Here is a 24,892-nt window from a genome sequence, read left to right as displayed (position 1 = left end):
AAGGGGTCCAAAGGTGCAAACTTCCAGTTATAAGATACAGAGGTTTTGGGGCTGTTAACATACAGCATGCTGACTATACTGTGTTGTAGATTTGAAAGATGCTAAGAGAGTAGATTGTAAAAGTTCTCATCACAAGAAAAAAAAATTGTAACTATGTGAGGTGATAACCAAACTTGTCATGGTAATCGTTTCACAATACATACATACATCAAAGCATTATGTGGTACGCCTAAAATCAACACAGTGTTAAATGTCAATTATATCTCAATAAAAAGAAACTTTAAAAAAGAATTCTAAATCCCTCCCTCATAACCTCCAGGCCACACTCTTTCATGAATGCCCCTTGTTCTACATGACTTGGATGAAATCTGCAGCATTGGCCTTGAAACTCATGGGCCAAGCAGCTGAGCCTTGGCTCACATAGAGAAGGGCTCTGTAATCTCTGGGGAGGCTGCCCCCAGGGAGAGAGTCTTGTGTGCAGTTCCTGGAGGGGAAGATGCATTGTGCCCCTGGGAGGAAATGATTCTAAAGCTGCGTCGTCTTACCTGGGCTCCGGGGTCTGCTCTCCTCCTGGCTTCAGTTGTGCATCACCAGGTTCATCCAGTCAGAAATAAGCATCCTCGTTACAACCCAACTTTAAACTAGTGAGCTTAACACAGAGCAGGGCAAATGGTACCCTCTTCCCTTGAAAGATCTCAGTCTAGTCTCATCAACCTTTTCCAGCTAATTCCAACCCAAGCAGGAGGTCTCGGCCCTCTATTACAGCATATCTTCTGCTGCTCCCTGAATAGCCGGGCACTGAGAGGGACAGCTGAGGTCAACCAGCTGGCTGGGCCAGGAGGCTCTTTCTAAAAACTCACTGGGAGTAAGTTTAATGTACAGTGAGCTCATGGGGCTTCCCTGGTGGCACAGTGGTGAGGAATCCACCTGCCAATGCAGGGGACACGGGTTCAAGCCCTGATCCAGGAAGATCCCACATGCTGCGGAGCAACTAAGCCCGTGCGCCACAACTACTGAGCCTGCGCTCTAGAACCCGCGAGCCACAACTACTGAAGCCCGTGTGCCTAGAGCCCGTGCTCTGCAGCAAGAGAAGCCACCGCAATGAGAAGCCGACACACCGCAATGAAGACCCAACGCAGCCAAAAATAAATAAATAAAATAAATAAAATTTAAAAACCAGTGAGCTCCGCAGGTGTTCCTTAGTTCCCTCTTGGATTTATGACTCCCACACAATCCTCTGCTTTATTAAGCTATTGGAAAAAATAAAATCTGTCTGCCAGGATCCTAAAGCAGCCTTGGCAGCCAGCAATATATAAAGGCAGTAACTGGAGGCAGGGGGGCTGGCAGCTTGGCTGGCCTTTGACAGACTGTTCAATAACCTCAGAGAGAGAAATGCCCCCTGGAATCAGGTGAGGAGAGGTAGCCTGGGGTTGTGCCCTGTCTCTGGGAGGGGAAGGTACCTCACTTCCATTTCTGTCAGGTAGAGTCCTTTTCCATCCTCGGAGAGGTTCTGGAACACTTCTAGGGTAAAGAGAAGGAGAAGAATCAGGACAGGCCTGGGCCCACGTGCGACGAAAGCCAACGTGGTGATTCTGTGCGAAGCCCTGGAGTGTGCTCGGCCTCCCCTCCATTCCAGCCAAATGTGGGACAGCTCAGGCTCAGCCCTCAAAACAGCCTCCTGACTGCTCGGCGCCACACGCCCCTGCCCCCTGCAGCTTCCTTGCACTTTGTACTCTCCACACTTGGCTGTGGGGATGCGGGGGCTTGTTTTAGCAGGTATCTCGGGGCACCTCCCTTGTCCAGCTGCGAATTCTCTGGAGCAAGACTGTGCCTCTGGCTTCTCCTTTACCCTCCCGGCGCTCTGCTCTCTCCACCTTGTTAACTGCCTGCCTCAGAGCTGTGGGGTTAGTGCCACATGGCAGGGGCGGTGCAAGGACGTGAGTGGAGGCCAGATCCCACTTCGACCTCAACCACAACAGCTCCATTTGGAGCTATATTGTGGCTTGGGGTTTCACGTGAAATGTCATTTTAAACAAAGGGGTGTGCTGCTAAAAAGTGTCAAAACCTCTGGCCTACATCGCTGGATTTCTGAGGCCTTGGGGGGGGACCTCCTGCTCCCACCTACTCGCTGTGTGTGCAACACTTCAGCAGCGATCAAACCATTCGTTGCGTGACTAAAGAATAGGTTTAGGGCTTCCCTGGTGGCGCAGTGGTTGAGAGTCTGCCTGCCAATGCAGGGGACACGGGTTCGAGCCCTGGTCTGGGAAGATCCCACATGTCGCGGAGCAACTAGGCCCGTGAGCCACAAATACTGAGACTGCACGTCTGGAGCCTGTGCTCCGCAACAAGAGAGGCCGCAATAGTGAGAGGCCCGCGCACCGCGATGAAGAGTGGCCCCCGCTCGCCGCAACTAGAGAAAGCCCCCGCACAGAAACGAAGACCCAACACAGCCAAAAATAAATAATTAAAAAAAAAAAAAAGATCACTCTTTAAAAAAAAAAAAAAAAGAATAGGTTTAAACTGAGGGGCCTATTCAGAGAGAGGGGCCACAGCGATTTAACTTTGTCCCTGAGAGAGGTGCTAGTAGGGTGATGAGGAAATGAGCCATCTGGGGTGGGGGAATGCCCTGGGGAGAAAAGGGTGCAGAAGGGAGGCTGGGGACTCCAGGCAACTACATCATCACACAGGCTAACGTTGGCTCTGTCCCTTGGGACGAGCCCAGGCCTGGGGCCGGAGCGCATTCCTGGTCCCCTCCTGTGTCCTTTGGTCACTGTGAAGGTCTCCAGGATGGCCCCAGGGTGACACTTACTTGTCACGGCTTCAAGCCGCATCAGGACGCAGACCAGGCTGGGGAAGCTGACCCCGCCTGTGCTGTCGCTATAGCGGAGTCTCATGACATCCAGCCGCTCATTGGTGACGGAGATCCCTGCGAGGAAGTCTGGGACACAGGGGGAGCCAGTGAGCGGGGAGGAGGCCGGGAGTTGGGGTGGTCCTGTCCTCAGAGCAGAGAGCTCAGGTGGTGGCCTCAGGTGGACGGGAGAGAGCTGCCTCACCCTCTTCGAGTCCTGTGATCGTGCATGTCTAGTTGTGAGCTCCAGGGGGGCACTGACCACAGAACCAACAACGGCAGACTGAAAACCAGGGGGGTCTGTGCACCCCGGTGAGCCAGCAGAACACTGTACACCAAACCATCCATCAAGGGGACAAGACTGGTGGCCTGTGGGCCCCATACAGCCAGAGACACGTTTGGTTTCTCCTGCAGAGCTAATAAAATGTGAATTTGAATGCCTTTAGATAGGGCATGCCTCTGCAGCTTGCATGTTCTCAAATTGCCTCCTCAAATCACATCAGCTCTGTTGCCCCTTTCAGTTACCGGACTGGCCCCTGCCAGCTTTTCAGCCAAATTCCAACTATTCTCTTTCTCCCTTTTATTATTCTGGAGTCATTAGTGAGGTTCTCCTTTAAAGGTTTCACCTTTCACTGGCCATTCAGTGGTTCTCAGAGTGTGATTCCCCAGACCAGGAGCTTTGGCCTCACTAGGGAACTTGTCAGAAGCGCCAATTCTTGAGCCCCACCCCAGTCCTCCTGAAGCAGAAATTTTGGGCAGGTGGTGAGGCTCACCATCTGCACTTTCACAAGCCCCGGGGGGTCCTGACGCAAGCGTGAGAACCACAGCCCTCGGCTGTGAAAACGTAAGGCGAGGAAAGAGGCTGGAGCCGGGGCGGGCGGCAGCTCAGGTTTCTACCCGCTCAACAGGCTGAGAGCCCCTGGGAGGGAGACCCATGGAGGCTGCCCTTCCAGCAGGCGACCTGCAGGAGCCTGATTTTACATTTTATTCAGGAAGGCGGCAATTTCCTGACTTACCCTTTTTGTGAGCCATTTCCCCCATGGGTACAGTGAGGATAATGACTCCTGTCCTTCCCAAGTTCCAGAGCTGTTGAGACAATCAAATGAGGTGACGTGAGTGCAAGTTCTTGCTGAAATATGAAGCATCTGCACCCTGCGGTGTTATTATCATTCTCCCAGGACTGAAAGCTCTTGCTTCCTTGAAGCAGACAGAGGCCATCTGATTTCACTTAGCCCCAGACCCTCTGTAAAGAGAGCACATCAGCCCACCTGTGGGTATTTAACCCTGATGGCTCGGATGCTGAGATGGAAGCATCTTCAAGGCAAGCTAGATTTCTGGTAGGGTACCAACCATGCGGGGTCATTTTTACACAATTAGAGCTGCGCTGGGGAGAGAAGGCAGTCAGGAGAATTGACTGGCAGGTGAGAACTCGGGCGGGGGAGGGTGGAGTCTGCGTCTGGAGCCAGGAGGCTCAGGTACCCAGTGCAAACCAGGGGAGGGCACAAATACTGTGCTCTGCTCTCCCCACCCCTGCCCAGCACCTCTCTACCAGCCTTGCCTACAGCATGCTGGGGGCGAGGGCAACACACACACACACACCCCACCAGTCATCACGGCTCAAAGGGTCGCCTGCTTTACCTGTGTCCTTTATGGCCTTCCACAAATCCGGGCTCGGGAAAACTCCAGAGCTCTTCCGGGAGTTCTGGAAAACACTCTGATATGGGAGAAAAAGCAAGAAGCCTGTGTGATCCCCAGTGTCCACCTGGAAGAGGATCTCCTGGGTAGCTGGGTAGAGGGAGGTCCCAATAAATCTCGTTCCCAGCCCTGGAGGCTGCTTCACTAAAACACGAGTGGGCCCAGCTCAGAGGTCGGCAGGGTGCATAGCTGAGGCCGGGGGGTGGGGAATGGGCTCTGCTTGACAAAGCTAACTGCCTGGCAGTCAGCTGCGGGGCGGCGGGTCCCTCTCCCAGGCCCGCACCTTCCCCCCACTCCCACAACCTGCTCTCCTTCCTCTTCCTCACCCCCTAGACTGGGCTCCTGCCACCCGCCCTGGGAGGCTTCTTGTTTTCCAGGGAGGTAGAGAGCTCTCTAGAGCTTGCCTAGGGTGGGGTTAATAGCACAGACGTTACAACCAAATCGCTGAGTATAAATCCCAGCTTGACTATTTACCAGCTGTGTAACCTGGGGCAAGTGCCCTAACCTTTCTAGGCCTCAGTTTCCCCCTCTGGAGCACAGGGCCAATTACAGTACGTACCTCACAGGTTCGTTGCAAGGAGTAAATGAGCACATCTTTATAAAGTGTTTAGGAGCGTGCCCTGCACGATAGTGAGTGCTGTGTAGGCAGCTCGGAAGGCACGTGAGCATTGCGCCTGGGACCAAGCACGGCCGTGGTGTGGAGTCACCTGAACACCCCGATTTTGTACAGGGCGGCTCTCCGTTTGCCCGAGACTTTTCTCCCTCTCCCTAATTCTCACTCTAACCCTCAGGCTCCTCCTGCTTCCTAGGTGAGGACACAGGTGGGTGAGTAACTTGCCTTGAATGAGGCAGGCAAGCACCGCAGGACTGAACCCGGGACTCCTAATGTTCGCCTAGGCTCAGCTGCTGCCCAGGAGCTGTTTTAAAGCAAAATACCCCCAAGCAGGTGTGCAGCTGAGGCAGATCGTGGGAGCCGATCACTGTGAAACAGCGGCTTAACAACTTTTTTCTGGCCTTAGTTGGCTTTTGTGAGTTCAGAGACTTAGCGTGTTCTCAATTAGGTACGGACTCATTCATTCAGTCATGCATTCGTTCGGTCGTTTGTTCAGAACTCTTGAGTGCCTTCTGTGTGCTGGACACTGTGGAAGGCCCTGGGGAAAAGGATGAATATGAGGGATTCCTGCCCTGGAGGACCCTGCAATCTAATGGGAGGACTGTCAGCCATTGCAGTGCCTGGTGAGAAACCAAATGACCCCAATCAGGGATTAGGTGATATAAATAAATAATATGTAAAGAGAAAGTGTTTTTATTTTATTGTTGTGGGTTCAAGTGTTAGGAGCTGAAGGGGGACTAACTGGGTCTTAGGGGGTCGGGCAAGGCCCCCAGGGGAGGCCCCGCGGGGAAGGAGTTTTGGGGCTGGACCCGCAGGCTGGGTGGGCATCAGGCAGGCTCTGAGTGCAAGGAGTCTCATAGCTGGGGTCCGATGGAGGGAGTGGGATGAGGGAAAGGGCTTCTCCTGGACCCCAAAGTGGGTCCCAACTCAGAGGATCTCATGTATAGCTGATGAGTTTCGACTTTGTCCTGAGAACAACAGTGGGGCCACACTGAGGCCACAGACCACAGCTGTGATTCTGATGTGTGTTCCGGCAGATGGAGAGGAAGGGGATGGGGTGAACCAGCGGCCTAGGGGATGCTGCGGTGGGCCTGGGGGGAAATGACGAGGGCAGAGCTAGCTGGAAGTTTTAGCTACAGTCACTGTGACCCGTTTCTCCTCCAGCCTCCTAGAGCCGTCCTCAGCCCGCCACCTGACCGGGCCTCGCCTCGTACCTTCTAGTGGTGCGTGTACAGCTCCCCAAGCAAAACAGGGGCCCTCCTTGAGGGTGGGGGTGAGGTTCCTCTTCTTTCATAGCCCTCAACCCTGGTGTAGGATCGGGCTACCCAGTAAACATATGCTAAACCAGACAGAATAAGAGTGCTCGTCAAAAGGGAACACGCAGGTACCTGGCAGTGAACAAGACGGCTCCACAGCCTTGAAAACTCCTCTTGGTCAAGCCGCCCGTTCACCTTCAGCTGGTGGGGAGTTAAGAGTCAAGCAGTCCTTCGTGCAGTGAGCGGAGGGGCTGCAAGGATGGAGCAGCTCCACCCACCACCGAGCAACACAGTCAGTCCAGTGTCACCTGGATGTGGCCCTACGCCAGCCGGCTCTCGCTGCATCTGAAAGGGACCTGGCTTAGATTTATTTCACAGTGAAAACAATCCATTGGAAGGAGAAGGCAGCCCTGAGAAGAAGAGCCAACATCACTTGCGCCCAGGGGAAGAGAGCGAGCCCCAAACACAGCCTTCACCAGTTGGGGTGGGGCCCCTGGCAGGGGGGAGTGGGGAGCAGCTGGGGGGAGGAGAGCGCCTTGCAACTCCGGAGGCAGCATGAGAGGTGAGCGCGCCCGCTAAGCGTGCGCCAGTGGATGCACCGCGCTCTGTGTATTCAAGTCAGCCCTGGTCACTCCATACGATGGGTTTCATGAAAACTAGTGAAAAGAATGGATCTCTGAGGAACTGGAGGGGAGCTGGTGGGTGAGCAAGAGGAAGGGTAGAAAAGACCTGTCTGCTTTGCAGGGGTCCTGCAGACATGACCTCCCCTAGGGTTGCCTGCCCCAGGACGTGGGGCTGCCGTGGGCCATTGGACTCATCCGCAGGGATGAGCAGTGTCTCTGGGTGATTCCAAGCCACAGCCAGCAGAGACAGGGCCTGACTGATGATTTCATCAGGAAGGCCTCTTGTTTGACAATGGCTGGCTTCACATCCCCAGTCGAGCCTTGTTAGGAGTGAAAGAGCCGGGGGATCCGTGTCACCCCAGGGAGACAGTGCACACCCGAGGGAAGAGCTGCAAGGCAGCAGCTGGGGGATACGCCCACGAGGCGCCAGAGGGGAGATGGGGCGGGCAGGGGAGAAACGGCTCAGGGGAGAGTGGAAGTCAGGACGGGAGGCAGGAGACCCGGGGCTGGGTTCCAGCCCTGCCACTTGTGGCCACGGAACGTGGGCAAGTCACTGCACTGTCCCAGCCCAGTCTCATCTGCAAGTGCAGCACAACAGTAATAATGGGGTGTAACTGTCGTGCAGACCGCAGAGTTTTCTACAAGTGTTGGTGGTTGTTATCTTTATTGAACTGGGGGCTTGTTGAGCAAGGAATACATAGTGAGGACTCCTCCAGTGGTAAGGAGAGGGGTGTAAGGAAGATAGTTCCCATTGGTGCTACAAGAAGGCAGTGAAGGATAATGTTAGAACACAGACTTTGGAGGCTGAGAACTCCAACTTCAAATCCAGGCACAAATTCTGACTAGCTGTGCGATCTGGGTTGAACCCTTGTTTCTTCCATTGTATCATGGGACAATACTTCTTATATCACAGGGGTTATTGCAAGAATTACAAGGAAAAAAATATCTATCAGTAAGTTCTTGGCACGCGGTAGACGCCTGATAGGTGGTAAGTTTTGTTATTGTTGCTGTGGTGGTTCTGGAGAGCGAGTTGGTACAGAATCCCCAGAAGCCCAGGCTCTTTGGTGAGCCCTTAGAACCAAGAAAGAAAATAATGAGGGTGAGAAAAGTGTTCCCCAATGTCCTAAATAGACCCCAGGGGAAGCCCACGAGTAGACAGGCGCTTAGAGCTGGGGGAGGGGGGATGACTGCAAAGGATACATCCGTCAGAGCCACCATGCTCCGGAACTCATCCAAAGAGAATGTGTCCCCTGGAGGTCCTGAGGGGGAGAACAGGAAGGACTGAAACGTCAGAGAGGGTGGCATAGGACTGGCGTGGCCATGCGGATGGGGTTGGGGCCAGCAGGTTCTTACCTTTTAGGAATTCCTGGTTGAGAAGCCTCTGAACCTGGGTAGCATCAATGTCCAGCCCCTGATCCAAACGAGGAAGGGATGCAGGAATCACATCGGTGCCCAGGAGCAGAGGGGCACACCTGCCTGACTATAAAAGCACTGGGATTTCTGAGCACTTGGTTCCCATCTCACCTTTGCCATGAAGCCTTCCCTCCCTCCCTCCCTCCCTCCCTCCCTCCTTCCTTCCTTCCTTTATTTTGGCTGCGCAGCGTGACTTGTGGGATCTTAGTTCCCTGTCCAGGGATTGAACCCGCACCCTCAGCAGTGAAAGCGTGGAGTCCTAACCACTGGACCACCAGGGAATTCCCATGAAGCATTTCCTGATTGCTCCAGGCCCTGGTGATAACTCCCTTCCTGAACATCTGTAGTGCTGATTACTCCTGACATTTGATACCTGGTGTGGGTCACCTTGCATTTCTCTCTTTATTCATTACTGGGCTGAAAGCTGTGTTTGCTTCCTCCCCACCATACCTGGCACTGGGGAGCCCCTCAGAAGTATTGTTGAATGATCAATTCAGCCCTGCAGGTGTGTTCCCCCATCTGCTTGCAGAAAGGAAGTGAGAGAAAACATGACGTGTGTGTGTGTGTGTGTGTGTGTGTCTGTGTGTGTGTGTGTGGTGAGGGGAGATAAAAACACCAGGAATCCAGGCTAAGACAAGTTGCTCTAATTGAGCACATAACGTAGTATTAGTCTTCACAGCCACGGAAGGAGAAAGGGAGACATCACGTTTTTCCTTGGATAAAAAACGGGAAGCAGCTGAGGTTGAGGGGAGAGAAACTTTTCCTGGCCTGAACTTCTGAAGGTGTTAACCACCTTCACTTTTCTGTTGGGGACACCGACCAGTTTTATGGGCAGCAGATTCTGTGACGATTCGACAGAGAAGCAGAGCTGTTCTCCACGCAGCTGTCTCTTTCACCCAGCCTGGTAAAAAGCCGAGGGCATGATGGGACATCACCACCCTGGGGAAACTTTTCCACAGGAGGAGCTGGAGTGAGGGCTCCCAGCAGGTGGCTTTGTAGAGTGGCACTAGGTCAGGCGGAAGGAGGTGCCTCTTTGGGGTCTTCTGAGAACGAGCACCACACAGACAACAGATAAGCAGTCCCCAGGGTGGCCTCACCACCCAGAGCAGAAAGCAAAAGCAGCCCTACAGTTTGTCCTTACTGGAGTCCTTTAGCTGGAAAAATTACCCCCAGTGATGTCACCAGTGCAACACATCCTGCCAGCATCTGAAGTTGGCCCTCAGGTCATCCCTCCAACGTCTCACTCGGTGGTTACATCAGGGAAGTTGGTGTTGTGTGCCCGCCATGAACTCAGTTTTTTCCTCGAAAGAATAATGGTACCTCACTATAAAGAGCGGTTGCCATGGTGAGGAATGCCAGCTTACATGGCGTCACAACGAGAATGTAAGCAGCTGTGGGGCACGGATCACATCCCCCACCCTGGGACAGCCCCTGACCTGGTCCCTGCGCCCAATAAACACCAGAATGTTGGAAAAGATGAGGCTAGCAATGGAGATAAAGGTTGCCTGAACAAAACGCCCAAAGAATCACACGTTGGCCTCTGCCACCTCAATGGAAGATGCCTAAGGACTGATGCTTTGCTTTCCTAAAGCTGAGCAGAGTCTTGGAACATCCTAGGGTATTTGTACATGTTTGCTGACTGAATGATAGATGATGGATGTGGCCTGTCCCAAAGGCCAAGTGTGTCCTTCCTTTTCCCACAGGCGGACCATGGGTTAGGGTACCACCACCACTACTATGGCTGATAGAGGGGTACAAGAGACTGGGAGACAGGACAGAGTGAGTACATGGACGAATATTTTGCTCTCAACTTTCTTTTGAGGACACAGCCTCTGGGGATAGTTTGCAGGTTGTGCAGAATGATGCCAGGTTGGTCCTGCTCAAGGGTGTCCACCAAGGGGTGAAAAGAAGTTGGAGTCCAGTCTGGGTTCTACTCTCGAGCCATGCACCTTGGCACAAAGCTCCATCTCTCTTCTATTCTAATTCCTGCAAAAGCCTCATACGGGCTACCAGTTACCCTCTATGAGAAGACATTTGGTTGTTGTTTGGAAAAGTCCTGATTAGAGAATCTGTACCATTTATCATATGACAAATTATATTTTTTATTTCAGAGGTACAGGTTCATGGACCACGTTGAGGATTTTGCCACCTGCCCCTGAAGGAAGCTTGGTCTCAGGTATCCTAATCTGGTCCTGCCGATCACCTAAGGGGAAGTAACCTTAGCTAGAGCATCTGCTCTGGGGAAATGAATCTGTCTTAATTCAGTGCAAATTGATTGAGCACCTTCTCTGTGCCAAGGACAGTGATAGTTATTGGGGACAAGGAATGCATACGATGTCATCCTTGCCTTCAGAAGCTCACAGACTGGGGACATTCACCATAGTAGATCCTGTTTTGCATCAAGTGAAGTGCTTTCTGAGTCAGCCCAGATGCGGGCCTGAATCCTGGGCTAGTGCTGATTTCAAGGAGGTTCATACTGAGCTGTTCCCTATAACATGTACTCTCATGCCAGCCGCATTCTTCATCTCCCCTTATTTTTATCTCTGGGCCCAGGCTACCTGAATAACTTCCCTTTGGGCTGCCTCTTGGTTACCAATGCCCTGTCAGCCCTCTGAATGCCTCGCATCTTCCTGTCCTTGGCCCCTGCCTGCCCGAGGCCGGAACAGTACACACGATCATCTATATGGCTTTCCGCTTCCCACACCGACATGACGACTAATGGTAAAAGGCCCATCGTGCAGAGCCCTTGGCAGCTGTTTTTTTCCCTGACAAGTCAAGGAGTTCTTTATAACGGCTTATTAAACCATTAAGAAAATCCCCTGTGCACGTAGGTGGCTTGGTAGGAAGAAGGCTGTTGGTGCTTTCTGAAGCTGGCCAGCTCCAGAGAGGAAGGATGCCAACGTTGGTGGGAGGTGGCAGAACAGGAGAAGGAAAGATTTCAAGGGGTATTGCCAATTGCTTATTTAAAGATTTAAAAAGCTCACTCCCCTATAATCAGGCCCTTACTTTCCAAACTACACTTCACCCCAGATGTCACCCAGGTGGGGCGCCCCGTCTCTCCAGATCAGTTCTGGACATCCAGGGAGAGAGGCTGACACGACCACCCATCAAGTCATCTTCCTCTCTCTATCCTGATAAGGACCTGGGAGAGGTTTCCTTCCCCCTGGCCCCTCCATCACCCGTCCTATGTAGGGCCTCTCGCCGTCATGCTAAGTACTGTACCTGCTGAGCGTATTTGTAGAAAATGCTTCGTTGGGAGCCATTTCTGGAAGACTTGCCTGGATCTAAGGAAGAAGAGCCAACATCAAATTTCTGGGGAAGGAGGCTGCCTGTCTGATATGGTGAGGGCCCAAAAACCTTCCACCTGGATCTGAGACAGAGGCTTCATCCAGCAATTGGATCAAACCTTTTTGGGGAATGGGAAAATGGAAATTTGTGGAAGGAAGATGGTTGGGTCCAGCCTGGCCTTCAAGGCCTGGTCTTCTCACCTCATCCCTGCCCCTTTGAGCCATCACCAGCCCACTGTGGTATCTGTGCTTTCATTGGTCAGTGGTGAGGCAAGAAGGAAGGGGATAGAAGCTCTTGGGGAGGGGACGTGACCCAGTGAAGTTTGCCAACCAAGCCTTGCCACGCACTTACCTGCAGTGGTCTGAGGTTGAGATTATCGTCCAGGTTCCTAGAAAATCAGGGGGACAGTGTGACAAGGATGACCAGCTCACTATTCAAAGGAGGCTCACGCTTACATGTGGCAGGCACCCCTGCAGGCATTGGGCATCTACGCCAAGGACACACGTGGAGAGCCCTCAGCACAGCAAGCTGTGAAGCGGGCAGCCATGGCAGTCAGCAGACAGATGAGCATCGTGACCCCGTGTCCAGTCTTTCGGGCGGCCCTCCCCTGGTCTTCAAATCGTTTTGTAAACTGTTCCTTTCACAACCAGATATACGTGTATCGTAACCCCCATTGCCAGGATGGCAAATAAGATTTGTCTTAGGTTCCAACTCTGAATGGTGGCACAGTGACCATCTGGCACGCTGGACTGAGAAGCCCTCGTCCATGCCCAGCTGTAAAGACTGCCGTGACTGTAGCGATGTCTGCCTCGGGGCCAAGAAGGCATGAGGTGCCCAGCAGGGTGTGTGCTTGTTGATCCCAGTCTTGACTGCCGACTTGGCAGTGAAGACCCTCCACCATCAGGCTCTATCACTCAGGCCCGTCTCTCACTGTCTCCCTGATGATGTACCCCACATTCTGTCCACATTTCAGACAATTGCCGTGCATGCCACGTACCACCTTCCTGTGTGTACGGACCACATCGCTCATTCTTCAACGAGCCCCATGCTCACCCACTTCCCTGCTTCTGCTCACGCCTTTTTCCTCCACCTGCACTGCCTTCCCCTGGGAAACGCTGTTAGGTTTTCCATCAAGGACTAGCTCACATTCCATGTCCCCCAAGAAGCCTTCCTCTGTCCCTCTTGCCAGAAGAGAATCCCTCCACTCTGTCCTCCCACATGACCCCGCACTTCCGTGAAGCAACGGCCCCATCCTGTTTGTGGTCTCCTTACTGGTCCACAGACTCTCTCGCCTCCACTTGTGCTGAGCTTCTCGAGAGCGGGGGCCGTGCTGTGTCCCCTGCTAACAGAGTGCGTTGCTGCACAGAATGATGCAAGGTGTTTTTATAAAATTAAGTAGAAGAAAACGTTTAGAATCCCAGAAGTTCTGTACCTGTCACTGTCTGGCATCTTTAGGAAGATTCGGAGCAAGAACTCAACTGCTTCTCTGCCTGCGGAGACGACCACCACATAGGTCCCAGGGCTCAGGCTGAAGCACTCTGTAAGGTTGCATGTGGTTTCAGAAACGATGCCCTTCTCAGCAATTGTGAATTTGGAAAAACAAGGTGGACGGCAATCTCTCTCTCGGAAATGCTGGAACTGGAAGAGACGTGATGATGGTGAGAAACCCCCTCTGTGCATGGGCCCCAGCTACCAGGAGAGACCCCTACCTCCCAGACCCCTGTCCATCCACCAAAACAGCACTACAGGCCCTGAAAAGGGAGACACTGCTTACCCGAAATCTCGAAATGCAATAGAATTCAGACTGTTATTTAATATAGATGCTAACACTACAATGAATGTGGGGAAATAAGATACATGGTTTTACCTCATTAAATCTTACAGCATCCTGGGCTTCCGGGTTTATCTCTCTGCTTATATACAAAGACGAATCATGAAAACTAGTGAGATTGTTCCAATACTGAATTAATTCAGTAATTCAAAACGTAATTCAGTATTGGAATTTGGAGCCCCTAAAGTCCCTTCTCTCTGGACCCTTTTGCAAAGCACTCCTTGGACCCCTGCAGCACCGCGGGGCTGGTGTCCTTTCACTCCCTCCATTTCTTCCTTCCAGTAAAGCCCTGAAATGCCTTCTCACTGGAGAATAATAGGCCCTGATCATTTTCCTTTTATTTCAATATTTTCTTAGAGATAAAACAATAAATATCATGCAGTTCCTATTACCGGACGTCACATACACATTACATGATAAAAACCCCTTACTAAATAAATTTTCCCCAACACAATTGAGATGGGGATTCCATTTAGAATGGTCACGCAGCATGAAATGATTGCTTGTGAGCTCTGCCTTGGGGGGAAACAAGGAGGTGGGGAGACAGTCTTTTCAAGGGATGGGGACCAGGCTGGGCTGCAGCGGGGCGCGGGGCAGAGTCTCCAAATGGATGCTGCTGACGTTATCAGCAACCCCAGTGTCTCTGGAGCCTGACTTGCTTGGCCCTTTCTGGCAAAAGCAATGATGAGATCAGTTCTTCTCCAGAGAGTCAGCACTGTTCTGTGTGTGTGTGTGCGCATGCACACGTGTGCACATGGGGAGGCACTGTGTACAGACGGGTGTGGGCTTTGAGCCTCCTACAATCACAAGACCTGACCCTCTATTTCTAGGGATGCGGCTCACGCCTTTTGTTTGATCAAGTCCTCACCTCGTTCTCCAGGTCTGGGAACTAGAACCCTGACTCGTTCCTTGCACCTGACTGCTTCCTTTGAAACCCTTCCAGAAGTTCTCATTCCATGACTGGTGTGATGAGAACCAGAGTTGGATCCTAAACCCAGCTCTGTGGCTGGGCCGCCGCTGTGACAGGCAGACCTCCTTGCTGTCTGCTTTCTGCCTGGGCTTCTGTGTATCCCCTGCTCAAGGACCACCTGTCCCAGCCTCTGTCTCCCTGTTGGGGAACGTCTGGAAGGCCCGGAGGAGCTTCCCTGGACCTGCCAGCAGGCTGCAGTCACCCCCTGTTGGCTGTGGCTACATCCGGCTCCCTCCCTCTTCCCTTCCATCCTCGTCCTGGCACATGTACCTCCCCTTGGGCAACAGCCGCATCACAGAGTTCACATCTAAGGGGGTTTGAGTGCCTGTGAGGTTAGGTTTCCCAAACTCCATCTTTCCTTCTCCATCCTTACCCATATTTTGGTCACCTTTCACCCATGCCAAGCCAGAATATTTACTGGCCGGGGGTGGGGAGGGGCAGGTGGTAGGGGGTGGCTGGGAGGGTGGGGAGGGAGGGTGGTGGCAGTGAAGTGGCTGTAAGAAGAGTTGGAGGATGTGCCTTGAACTTGCATTTGCATTGCATGCATCCTGCTTGTGGCGGGTTTGGGGGCTGACAAAGAATACAGGAGGCTAAAGATCCACCCCCCGCCCCACCAGGGACCCATGAGCCCTGTCTCTCATCTGAAAAGGAACCGGCAGCGTCAGTCTTATCTACCAGGGGATAAATGCTTGAGGATGGTTTCATGGCTGCATTCCCTCTGGAACGTCAAACCAGAGAACAGTCTAAGGGATCCAGCTTTAGACAAGGACAGCTGAAATATTCCCTGCATTGTTGACCTGTTTGGAAGTTCTAAGCTTGTATCTATTACAGGACATAGCAAGACTGAATTGGCAGCCACGGAACAGTGAGAGACACGTTGAGGACAAGGGTGTTGGAAGAGGCGTAACAATACCGACTGACGGCAGCGGGGGTGGTGGCCATACCTGACAGTTGATCTGAGGGAAGAGAAGAAAGGCAGGTTCAGGAACCCAAACTAAAACCCAAAGGCGAGCAGATCTGAGCAGCCTGGCTCAGGGCCCTGCGTTCCTTTTTGTTGCACTTTCAGCCTGTTTCCTGGAACACCTGGGCGTGAACAGGGACCATCACTCATTCTCTGTGCAGAGCTGTGACAAGGGAAACCCAACTGCTGTAGGGAGCATGAAGGGGAAAGGAAATTGAAGGGGGAGGAAGGTGTCTGAGAAAAGGAGACTCTCCCTTCCTCATCTCAGCTTGGTAACTCTTCACAGCAGTGATGATAAAATTGGAAGGAAAAGAGACAGTGATGGGAACTGGAGGTAAGACAGAACTTGGATCAAATGTAAATTTCCCAGAGTTGGAGCTCCAAGGAGAAGGAAAGTGTTATTCCATCAGACCACTGTAGAGCATGATGGGAATTTGTTCCAGCATTCCCCTCCTCCCCCTCACTGTACCTCAGTGTTTGTAGGGATGTATGTGAGTGTCTGAATGCGGAAATAGCTGTTTCAGTCTGTCCATGTTGCATAAGGAAGCACCGAAGATGCAGTCCCATTTTTAAGCCACTTCATGGTTTGCAAAGTATTTGCATGTAATGTGTTGAGTTGTCATAGTAATACTAAGCATATGCTAGGCTCCTTATTTTATGGGTGTGGAAACTGAGGCTTTGCAGTCTCAGTAGCAGAGGTGAGAATAGAGCAAGCTGTGTTGCTTCCTTTGTAATTAATACCCACCACCTCCATGCACTGTCTTCCACAGTTGGCATGGGTTTCAGTTCTATCCCACTGCTGATCCTGGGCTCCACGTAGGTGTACAGGCCATTTGATTTGCCTGGGCAGACTTATCTGGAGATCAGGAATGAGCTGCACCTTGGGCAGGTCATTCACGCTCTCTGACTTTTGGCTTCCACATCTATAAAAGCAGGGGTACCGGGGTTTCTGAGACAATGAATGTGAACATGTTTGGAACTCTGAAGTTCTCTATCAGTGAGGCCTTCATATTAGAGTGAACCACAGCCAGCGCACAGGACTGTTTCAGGACCCGGGAGTCCTGCCCGTCCATGAGGGGGCTAAGGCCCTAGTTGTGAATGTTGCCTTAGTCTCAGTGAACATTCCTGGGATCCTTCCTAGAGATGCTGTAATCAGAGCTCCAGCCACACAAGTGATGGGTGTGTTTGACTGAAGGCTCGAGGGACATCTGGCACCCAGTCCCCAGCTCTGCCATTAACTCTGACTGTGTCACTTCATGTCCCTGGGCCTCAGTTTCTTCACCTCTAATATGGGGACACGGGATCCCAGCATTTGATGGTTGCACGATCTTAGTTATCCATGTTCGTGCAGAGAGGCTGTGGGGTGTATGATTTGAGAACCCTTCACTTTATCTGTGGGATGCATTAAACTATTTGGGAAAGGAGCAGGGAGCACAGGTATCAGATTTTCTTTTGTAACTCCTTTCTTTTGCATGGTATTAAAACAAAACAAAACAAAAAAAATAAGGAATTCCCTGATCACCTACTCACAGCTAGGGTGTGTGCAGGTGAGTGTGTGTGTTGGGAGGTGTGCGGCGGGATGGCCCCTTAGTAGCTGAAGGGCTGGCTGAAGAGCCATCAGAGGGAAGGGGAGGCTAGGTGGAGAGGAAGACCTGGCCTTGGATGAGTGGCCAAGCAGATGCTCGTAAGCCAACCATGGAGCTTTGACTGATTTTGGTGTAAGCATAAGAGAAAAACGTACCTCCCAGCTGTATACCCAGGATTGTTTTGTTCCTTAAACTCCTCCCAGAGTTTAGCCAATGATTCTCAAACATTTCTGTGTGTAAGCAGTCGCTGGGGAGCTCATTACAATACAGATTTTCAGGCTCTGTCCATGGAGAATGGGACTCAGAATGTTTAGGGGTGATCCCAGGAATCTGCACTGTTGCAACAGCTGGTCTTGGGCCAGACTACTTTTTAAGGAACAAGCATTAGAGTCTGCACCAGGAAATGCTGACAAGGGCAGGAGGTGTGTCCCACTGTAATTTCCTTTGTCAGGTTTTCCCGCAAATTTAGAGTTGGACCAACTGAACTCTATCACCCATTGGGTTTTATTTCTGAGTCTGCAGCTGGGTGAAATCTCCCAGCCTAGCTGGTTGCTTTCTCCAAGGTGTACAGAAATGTCCTCAAAGGGCAAGCCCGGAAGCATGCTGCCTTACCTTGAGCACCTCGGACTTCAGTGGAAATGTCCTGTCTTTTGCCTTTAAATTCTGTGGCATGACAAAATTGAAGGACATGATGACATTGTTGTTTTCCATGCTTTCTGGTAGAGAGAAGATGTACTGCATGTCCCTCTGGGGTCCTGCATGAAAAAGGGCAGTAATTGGACTTCAGCTCATCTCTGGCATTCCAGGATGGGACCGTGACCACTTCAGAGAGCCAGTTCAATGGGTTGTGATGGAAACTCTGGATTTGGGCTAATAGACCTAAGGCCCGGGTCCCAGTCCCCACAGTTACTAGTTGTGACACAAGCTTCTTTATTTTGTGAGCCTAAGTCTCCTCCTCTTAAAAATAAGGAGGGAAAGTATAGTTCCTACTTGGTGAAAATGTTTCTTACACTGTAAAGTTGAGGGCTATTTTTATAATAATAAGTGGAATTCCAGAGGCCTCAAGTATGCATTGGTGACAACCACGGAGCCAAGAAATGATGTCAATCCCCCAAGCATCAATGGAGACAGAGGAAGAGAGGCAGAGAGATGGCAATTCATAGAACTCTGCTACCCAAGAGTCCTCACCAAAGCCAGAGGGAGACAACTAACGTGAAAACCATTAGATTCAAATGCATGAGAGATCGGGACTTCCCTGGTGGTCCAGTGGTTAAAAATCCGCCTTCCAACGCAGGGGAGGCGAGTTCAATCCCTGATCGGGGAACTAAGATCCCACATGTCACCAGGCAACTAAGCCTGCGAGCCATAACTGCTAAGCCCGCTTGCCTCAACTGCTGAGACCGCGTGCCACAACTACCGAGCCCACACACAACTAGAGAGCCCGCGTGCCACAACTACTGAGACTGTGCACCACAGATAGAGAGAAGCCTGCACACTGCAACAAAGGGCCTGCGTGCTGCAATGAAAGACCCGACACAGCCAAAAAAAGCAAAACAAAAAAACACAACCAAACGCATGAGAGATAATGTATGAAAAATAAATGAAGATGAGTCAAGCTAGAAATGAATTAACAGACATCAGAAGGTTGGGGTACGATTGGGAAGCTCTGAAAGGGGAATAGGGAGACATAGAGACCATCTCGGTCATCGGCTTTTTGTGAGGATCAAACAAGATGACACACTCAAGTGCACTTAGCAGCACAGAGCAGGTGCTCGCCGGCTGCCTCCCTTCCCTCTCTCCCTTGTAAGGAATTACTAAAGATGGCACCAATGTATAATTTTGGTCAATTCATCGATCTGCACTAATATCTGGGGGTGTTGGCCCACAGTCAGACAGGTGCAGCTCAGGAAGATGAATCAGTAAACTTGCTGCCCGAGCGACTCGGTGGTTTCTTAGAATCTGTCCGTGGTCTCCTGGTGACTAGGTTCTCTGACCAGCAGAGTGAAGAGCCTGGAGGCGTGGGGTCATTCAAGCATACCATTCTCGACAGGCTGGTGCCAAGGAGAGGGAACGCACACGTCGAGGTGCAAACACACACACACACACACAAACACACACGCACAAATATGTTGTTTGCATAGCTTTTCCTATCCAGGATGTGTGAGCACACTCAGGTTCACCTTCAGAGGGTGATATTTCACCCAACCATGTCACAGACGGGGAGCCGGAGGTGCAGTGAGAGTATGTCACTCACTCTCTTAAAATCACATCAATAAGAGTCATCTCCCGGCAGCCCAAAGACAGGTTCTGAGGTGCCCACCTCTGGGATCTCAGTATGGTGCTGCAGGATACATCAACCAACATGGGCAGGAATATGCTCCCTGATGCCTGGATGGTGCTTTGTGGCTTCAAGGGGCAGATAGAGATGACTAATTCCACTATTTACAGTTGGGGAGACTGAGGACAGAGAGACCAGAGCCACAAAGCCAAAATGTGGCAGAAACAATGGTTTAACCCAGGCCCTGACTTCTGTCCAGTGTTGTTTTCATAGCTCCCCCAATGTCCTGGATAATTATTGAAGAGCAGTGGGCCCATTCTACTCTTGGGAGGTGGGTGGAGGTTAGTAGAAGGACAGTGGGAAAGCAAGAAAGCAGGGGATTCACACTGGAGATTCTCCGACGCCCCCCCCCCCCCCCCCCCCCGCCACCAGCAATCATTTCCCCTGGAGAAGTATAGCTGTTCCTTTGGGCTGACAAAGTCCTCTTCTTCTTCAGGCTGACGGTCTAGAATCGAGGGCCATTGAGAGCTGAAGCTGGGATAGGGCAAAGGCTGGCAGCTTCCCATCTGGCAGAATAATTACCAATGTCATAACTACCTTCTGCATTTCCTGGAATTAAGTGGTTCTTAAACATCAGTTGGGACTATCTTTCAGGGAGTGTGTTTCCATGGTCCAGGCTGACTGGAACTTGGTTACATATAAATAGGCAGAAGAAGTTATCTCGGAAATCTTGACATGACATCCTGTTATAAAGAGAGACACATCACTTAATGACCACGGGTTTGTCCCATAACTTCACCGTACCTTTGCCTGTCAACTATAGTATCCATTGATTTGCCACTGTCCTACCCAAAGGCCAGAGCCCCATTCTGGTTCATTCGTGGTCAGATACACTTTTGATGTCTCCAGTGGTTGGGAGGACCAGGACAGAGTCAAATTATGAGTTCTTCAGGTCCCCTCTCATGGCCAGCAAGACGACTGCCAGTCTCTTTCTGTTCTGGGTCCTACACACTGCTAAGAAAATCACCTTTCCCTAGGGCCCTTTGCCAAATGCACTGTTGGGGTCTTATCAGAATACAGTGGATTCAACACCTAAAATCACACCTGTGATTAAAGTTGCGATACTGGAAATATTCTTCCTCCTAATTTATATTTGTCTCTCTGATTCTTAATTACTTAGACCCAGTCTCTTTTTCACACATGCTAAATTTTATTTAAGTATGTCATTGAATAAACCAGACAACCCTTCAGAGAAAATGTCCATCTTATCCTTTAAGATGTGAGCATAGGGCTGGGGATGTGTTGTAAAACATCTAGTCCTACATAGCTGCTGGGTGATGACACCGATGTCTCACCCAGAACTCTAGAGTCAGGGCTGGGAGATTAACCCCCATGTTCCTCTTTTGCGATTCATGCCAGGAAAGACTGTGGCGTTCTAGGGCTCCAAAAAAGATGGCAAAAGAAGTTACAGGCATGATAACCATGCATCCTGGTTTCCAGGAAACTGTTGGTTTCAAAGCTTTGGTGCCAATATTCCCTTTTACCATTAACATCTCTTGCAAGTTCTAACATTTCAGAGAGGAAATACCTTTCAGGCAAAGAGAGAACACACAATTTCCTTTTCAAAGCTTTTGTGTCTTGGTGGAGAAAATAGCCTCCTTCTACCTAGGTCTCTGAAAAGTGAATCTTTATTCTCACAAAAGTTTAGGGAAAAGGGTGGGGATTGAGGGTTTGGGCAATAGTTAAAGATTTAAAATCTAATTTTGAAAAAAGAGTAAGTACCAAAACTCGCCGTCATCCTTATTCTCATACAGCTGGCTTTTCCGTTGGTCGTGGGTTTCCTGCCACTCCAGAGACCTGGGCATGGAGAGACAGACCATAGGATGAGACTTCCTAGGATGTTTCATCTCAACCACACATGGCCCGACAGGGGCCCTTTGCACAGGCCTCCAGTAGTTTCCGGGTGCGAGTGGACAGTGTCGTTCTACCTGGTGATTCTAAGCTGATGTCTTCCAAGCTGTCCCCCAGCCCCATCCTCTTTCCTGAGCTTTAGATGGATACATGCTATGGTCCATTTCTTGTCTCCACCAGAGCCCCACCGTGACCTTGAAATCAACGTATCCCAAAATGTACTCATCCTCTGCCTCCTTCTATTGCCCAAGTGAGAACATGAAGGGTTATTCTCTCTCATACCCTCCACGTCCAAGCCATCACCAAATATTAATGATTTATTGATTCTACCTCCTAAACCCCTCTCAAAGCCATCTAATTATTTCCATCCTTTGCTGTTTTCAAGTTCAAGAACCCTCATCTCCTTCTTGGACTTCTCACCCGTCTCCCGGAACTCAGTCTGGCCCGCTTTCCTATTCATACTCCACACCTCCAATCAAAACAATCTTTCTAAAACAGAAGTCTGGTGAGGACACTTCCCTGCTTAAAACACATCAGTGCTGCCCTTTTACTCTCAGGATGAACTTCAAACTCTGAAACAGAACTTGGCCTCTGCCTACCTCTCCAGGTTTACCCGAGCAGCTCCGTGTCCCCCTGCCCTTGAACTGTACACTCCAGCAATAATGAACATCTTCGTTTCCTTAGAAATACCTGTCTGTCTGGTGGCAGTGGCAGCACCCAACCCCGACCCACCTTGGCCTTCACCATGATGCTCCCTCTGCCTGGAATACACTTCCTCCTTTCAGTCCTATAACCCAATAACTTGTACTCATCTTTCCTCCTAAAGGCACTTCTGCTGGGAAACCTTCCTCGTCCCCCCTGTGGAGCCCTTCCTTTGAGCCCGCATGGCACACCGTACCACTCCCATCTCAGCACTTAGCACCCTGTGTTACTAGTGCTTGTTTATTTCTTGCTGTCCCCCATTAGACTCCCAGTGCCATGAGATCAGTGACCTTGCTCACCATTATATCATCCGTCATACGGCTTTAACACAATGCCTTGGCACACAGTAGGATGCCATAATTTTTTGCTGGCTTAATTAATTAATAATTAAAGCTGTCTACTTCATTGGGATAATGTGTTCCAGAAGCTAGTCCTAGAGTCTGCGGTGAAGGAGGGAGACCTCACGGGCAGAAGGGAGCATCTGTCACTTCCCAGCCTACTCCTGAAAGTGGAGGCACATTCATAGGCGACGGGCCGCCAAGGCACAAAAGTGTAATGAGATCCTTCTCTGGGACTGACTTGCATGGAGGGCCTGGGTCACCTCTGTGCCGGGAGAGCAAGGCAGGGACCACTCAGGCTTCTGGCTGCAGGCTGAGCCAGTCAGATGTGTTATTGTAAAAAGGCCAGTTTATAATTAAGTGATAATTACATTTTCTGCAGTGTGTAAGGGAAAATAAATGTAGTGTAAATCAATACACTATTGATTCATGCAAGTTTGTCTTTAAGTGTGTGTGATTGAAATTTCCATCATAGTTGAGATTAGACCACGCCCCCTCCCCATCCGTCTCCACTCCTTAAAACTTAGGGAAGGGGCTTCCCTGGTGGTGCAGTGGTTAAGAATCCGCTTGCCAGTGCAGGGGACACAGGTTCGAGCCCTGGTCCAGGAAGATCCCACATGCTGTGGAGCAATGAAGCCCGTGCGCCACAACTACTGAGACTGTGCTCTAGAGCCCGTGAGCCACAACTGCTGAAGCCCCCGTGCCTACAGCCCGTGCTCCACAGCAAGAGAAGCCACCGCAACGAGAAGCCCGCGCACCGCAACAAAGAGGAGCCCCCGCTCAGTGCAACTAGAGAAAGCCTGCACGCAGCAACGAAGACCCAATGCAGCCAAAAATAAATAAATAAATAAATTAATTAATTAATTTTAAAAAACGTAGGGAAGAAATCGACCAGTGCACGGAGACAGTGATGATGCGGCCATATCGCTTCCTTCCAGCCTGGTTGCTGGTGGGGAATGGGGAGCCTCAGCCCTCAGCCGGGGTACGTGATCCTCCAGAGTAGGTGTGGAGGGTCCATCCCCCGTCCCTGCTCTGCACACTTCTCCTCGCTGCTTGAAGGCCTTTGTGAACCCCCATGCCTGTAGGTACAAACCCAAACCTCTCAGCTGGCACCAGGCTCTCTGGCTCCAGCCCCCGACACATCTCCCCCAGGTTCCTCTGCCTCAGGCCAGCTTCTTGGCCCTGAACACACTACAGGTGTTCCTGGCTCAGTGCAGCAGCCGACACTTCCCGCCTACCTAGGGATGGCTTTCAAAGTGAGTCATACTTTTTTTTTGGTTGAACTCCAGTTCAACCCCATTCACGAAGCCTTCCCTGAACAGGCCCGCCCATGGGAAGCTTCTCTTCCCTGACCTCTGGGGTCCCTTATTGCCTTCACTGGTCATTTGATCTTTAGCCCGGGGGACGTGGGCAGAACGTCAGCTCACGTGAATTTCTTGCCTCTTCTACTCAAGGGGGCTGTGCCTCTGACATCTGCCCTTCCTCCACTCCTACTGCAACAGCCAACCCCGAATCAGGGATTCTGGCTGATCGGATCTGCCCCCCCACCGCCCCGGGCCATATTGGGCAGCTTGGGGTGATGATTGCGAAGGAGGGCCATGGATATCCCCAGGGAGGAAGAAACACAGAGGCAAGATAAAAGGAGAGAGTGCGGCGGGGAGTAAAAATATTGTTCGGTGGTTCGTGGTTTTGCAATTTCATTCCCCTTCTGTGCGGGAGGAGGGGATTCAGTTGCCCTGCTCTCCAGGGGGCATCTGAGGGAGGTCACACCCAGGTTTATTCTAAGAATTCATGTCTCTCCCTCTCCCTCATATTCCTACCCTCCAGCCCCACCCGTGCAGGCACCTCGGCTGTTGGGCACCGCCCAGCCTGGGGCATCAGGCTCAGGGCAGGGACAGGAGAACTCTGCATTCGCCTCCAGAACACGCTTCTCCCTGTATTGATTTCCACCACCGGCTGGGTCCTGTTCTCCTGCTTGAACGTAATGTATTTCCTTTCAGATCATGTTCTCCTTCGTGCTAAGCTGCCACGGCTGGCCAAGGTGTCTCGACTCTTTCCGTGGATCTAACACAGGCCCTCAGAGACCTGCGGGCAGGCTGGGCCTCGCTGGCTGCCGAAAGGAGCCAGTGCCCTGTGGCTGGTCTGCCATCCCTCTCAGGACTGCCATCTCGTTCTTAGTCAGCAAAGGGGTGGGGACCAGGGGTCAGTCCTCCTGGCAGCTGGGAAACACCAGCCCAGCTCTCCAGGAACTACAGACCACACAGCGGGGGCCCCATAGGTCAGCTGGGTCAGCGAGCAACTGCCTGGGACACGGCCAGCAGGGGCATCTGAGGCCCACTTAGCTTTGTTCACTCCTACCACCAGCAAGGCATCGGCTGCTTGTGGGAGTCTGGACCAATAGGGCAGGATGGATGACGCAGGTGGACTGAGTCAAAAAATCAGCCAGATCTTTGCCTCAGCTCCCCAACTCCCCCTAGAATGAAGTCTTTTCCATCCTGATGACATGGCATCATCTGGATCAGAATCCCATGGGATCCTTTTATGGAAGGCGACTCCTTCTCTCCATCTCTGTCTGCCAA

At 51.4% G+C, this 24,892-nt stretch overlaps 1 protein-coding gene across 1 annotated transcript in view; it reads right to left on the bottom strand.

Annotated features, from left to right (window-relative positions):
• Nucleotides 1-576: 576 nt before the first annotated feature.
• The window catches only part of CAPN13 (calpain 13), a 53,186-nt gene continuing 28,870 nt past the window's right edge, over nt 577-24,892 (bottom strand). The window contains 14 exon segments of the mRNA XM_059942611.1: nt 577-608; nt 1,471-1,521; nt 2,810-2,938; nt 4,487-4,562; nt 6,545-6,613; nt 8,236-8,294; nt 8,389-8,446; nt 11,671-11,721; nt 12,082-12,124; nt 13,169-13,374; nt 15,482-15,493; nt 17,697-17,839; nt 19,945-20,105; nt 21,145-21,219. Of these exon segments, the coding sequence (XP_059798594.1) occupies nt 577-608; nt 1,471-1,521; nt 2,810-2,938; nt 4,487-4,562; nt 6,545-6,613; nt 8,236-8,294; nt 8,389-8,446; nt 11,671-11,721; nt 12,082-12,124; nt 13,169-13,374; nt 15,482-15,493; nt 17,697-17,839; nt 19,945-20,105; nt 21,145-21,219 (1,165 nt within the window).

Source organism: Balaenoptera ricei, chromosome 13 (assembly GCF_028023285.1).
Source record: "Balaenoptera ricei isolate mBalRic1 chromosome 13, mBalRic1.hap2, whole genome shotgun sequence".
NCBI classification, from domain to species: Eukaryota; Metazoa; Chordata; class Mammalia; order Artiodactyla; family Balaenopteridae; genus Balaenoptera; species Balaenoptera ricei.
This window is presented reverse-complemented; position numbering and strand designations above follow the sequence as displayed.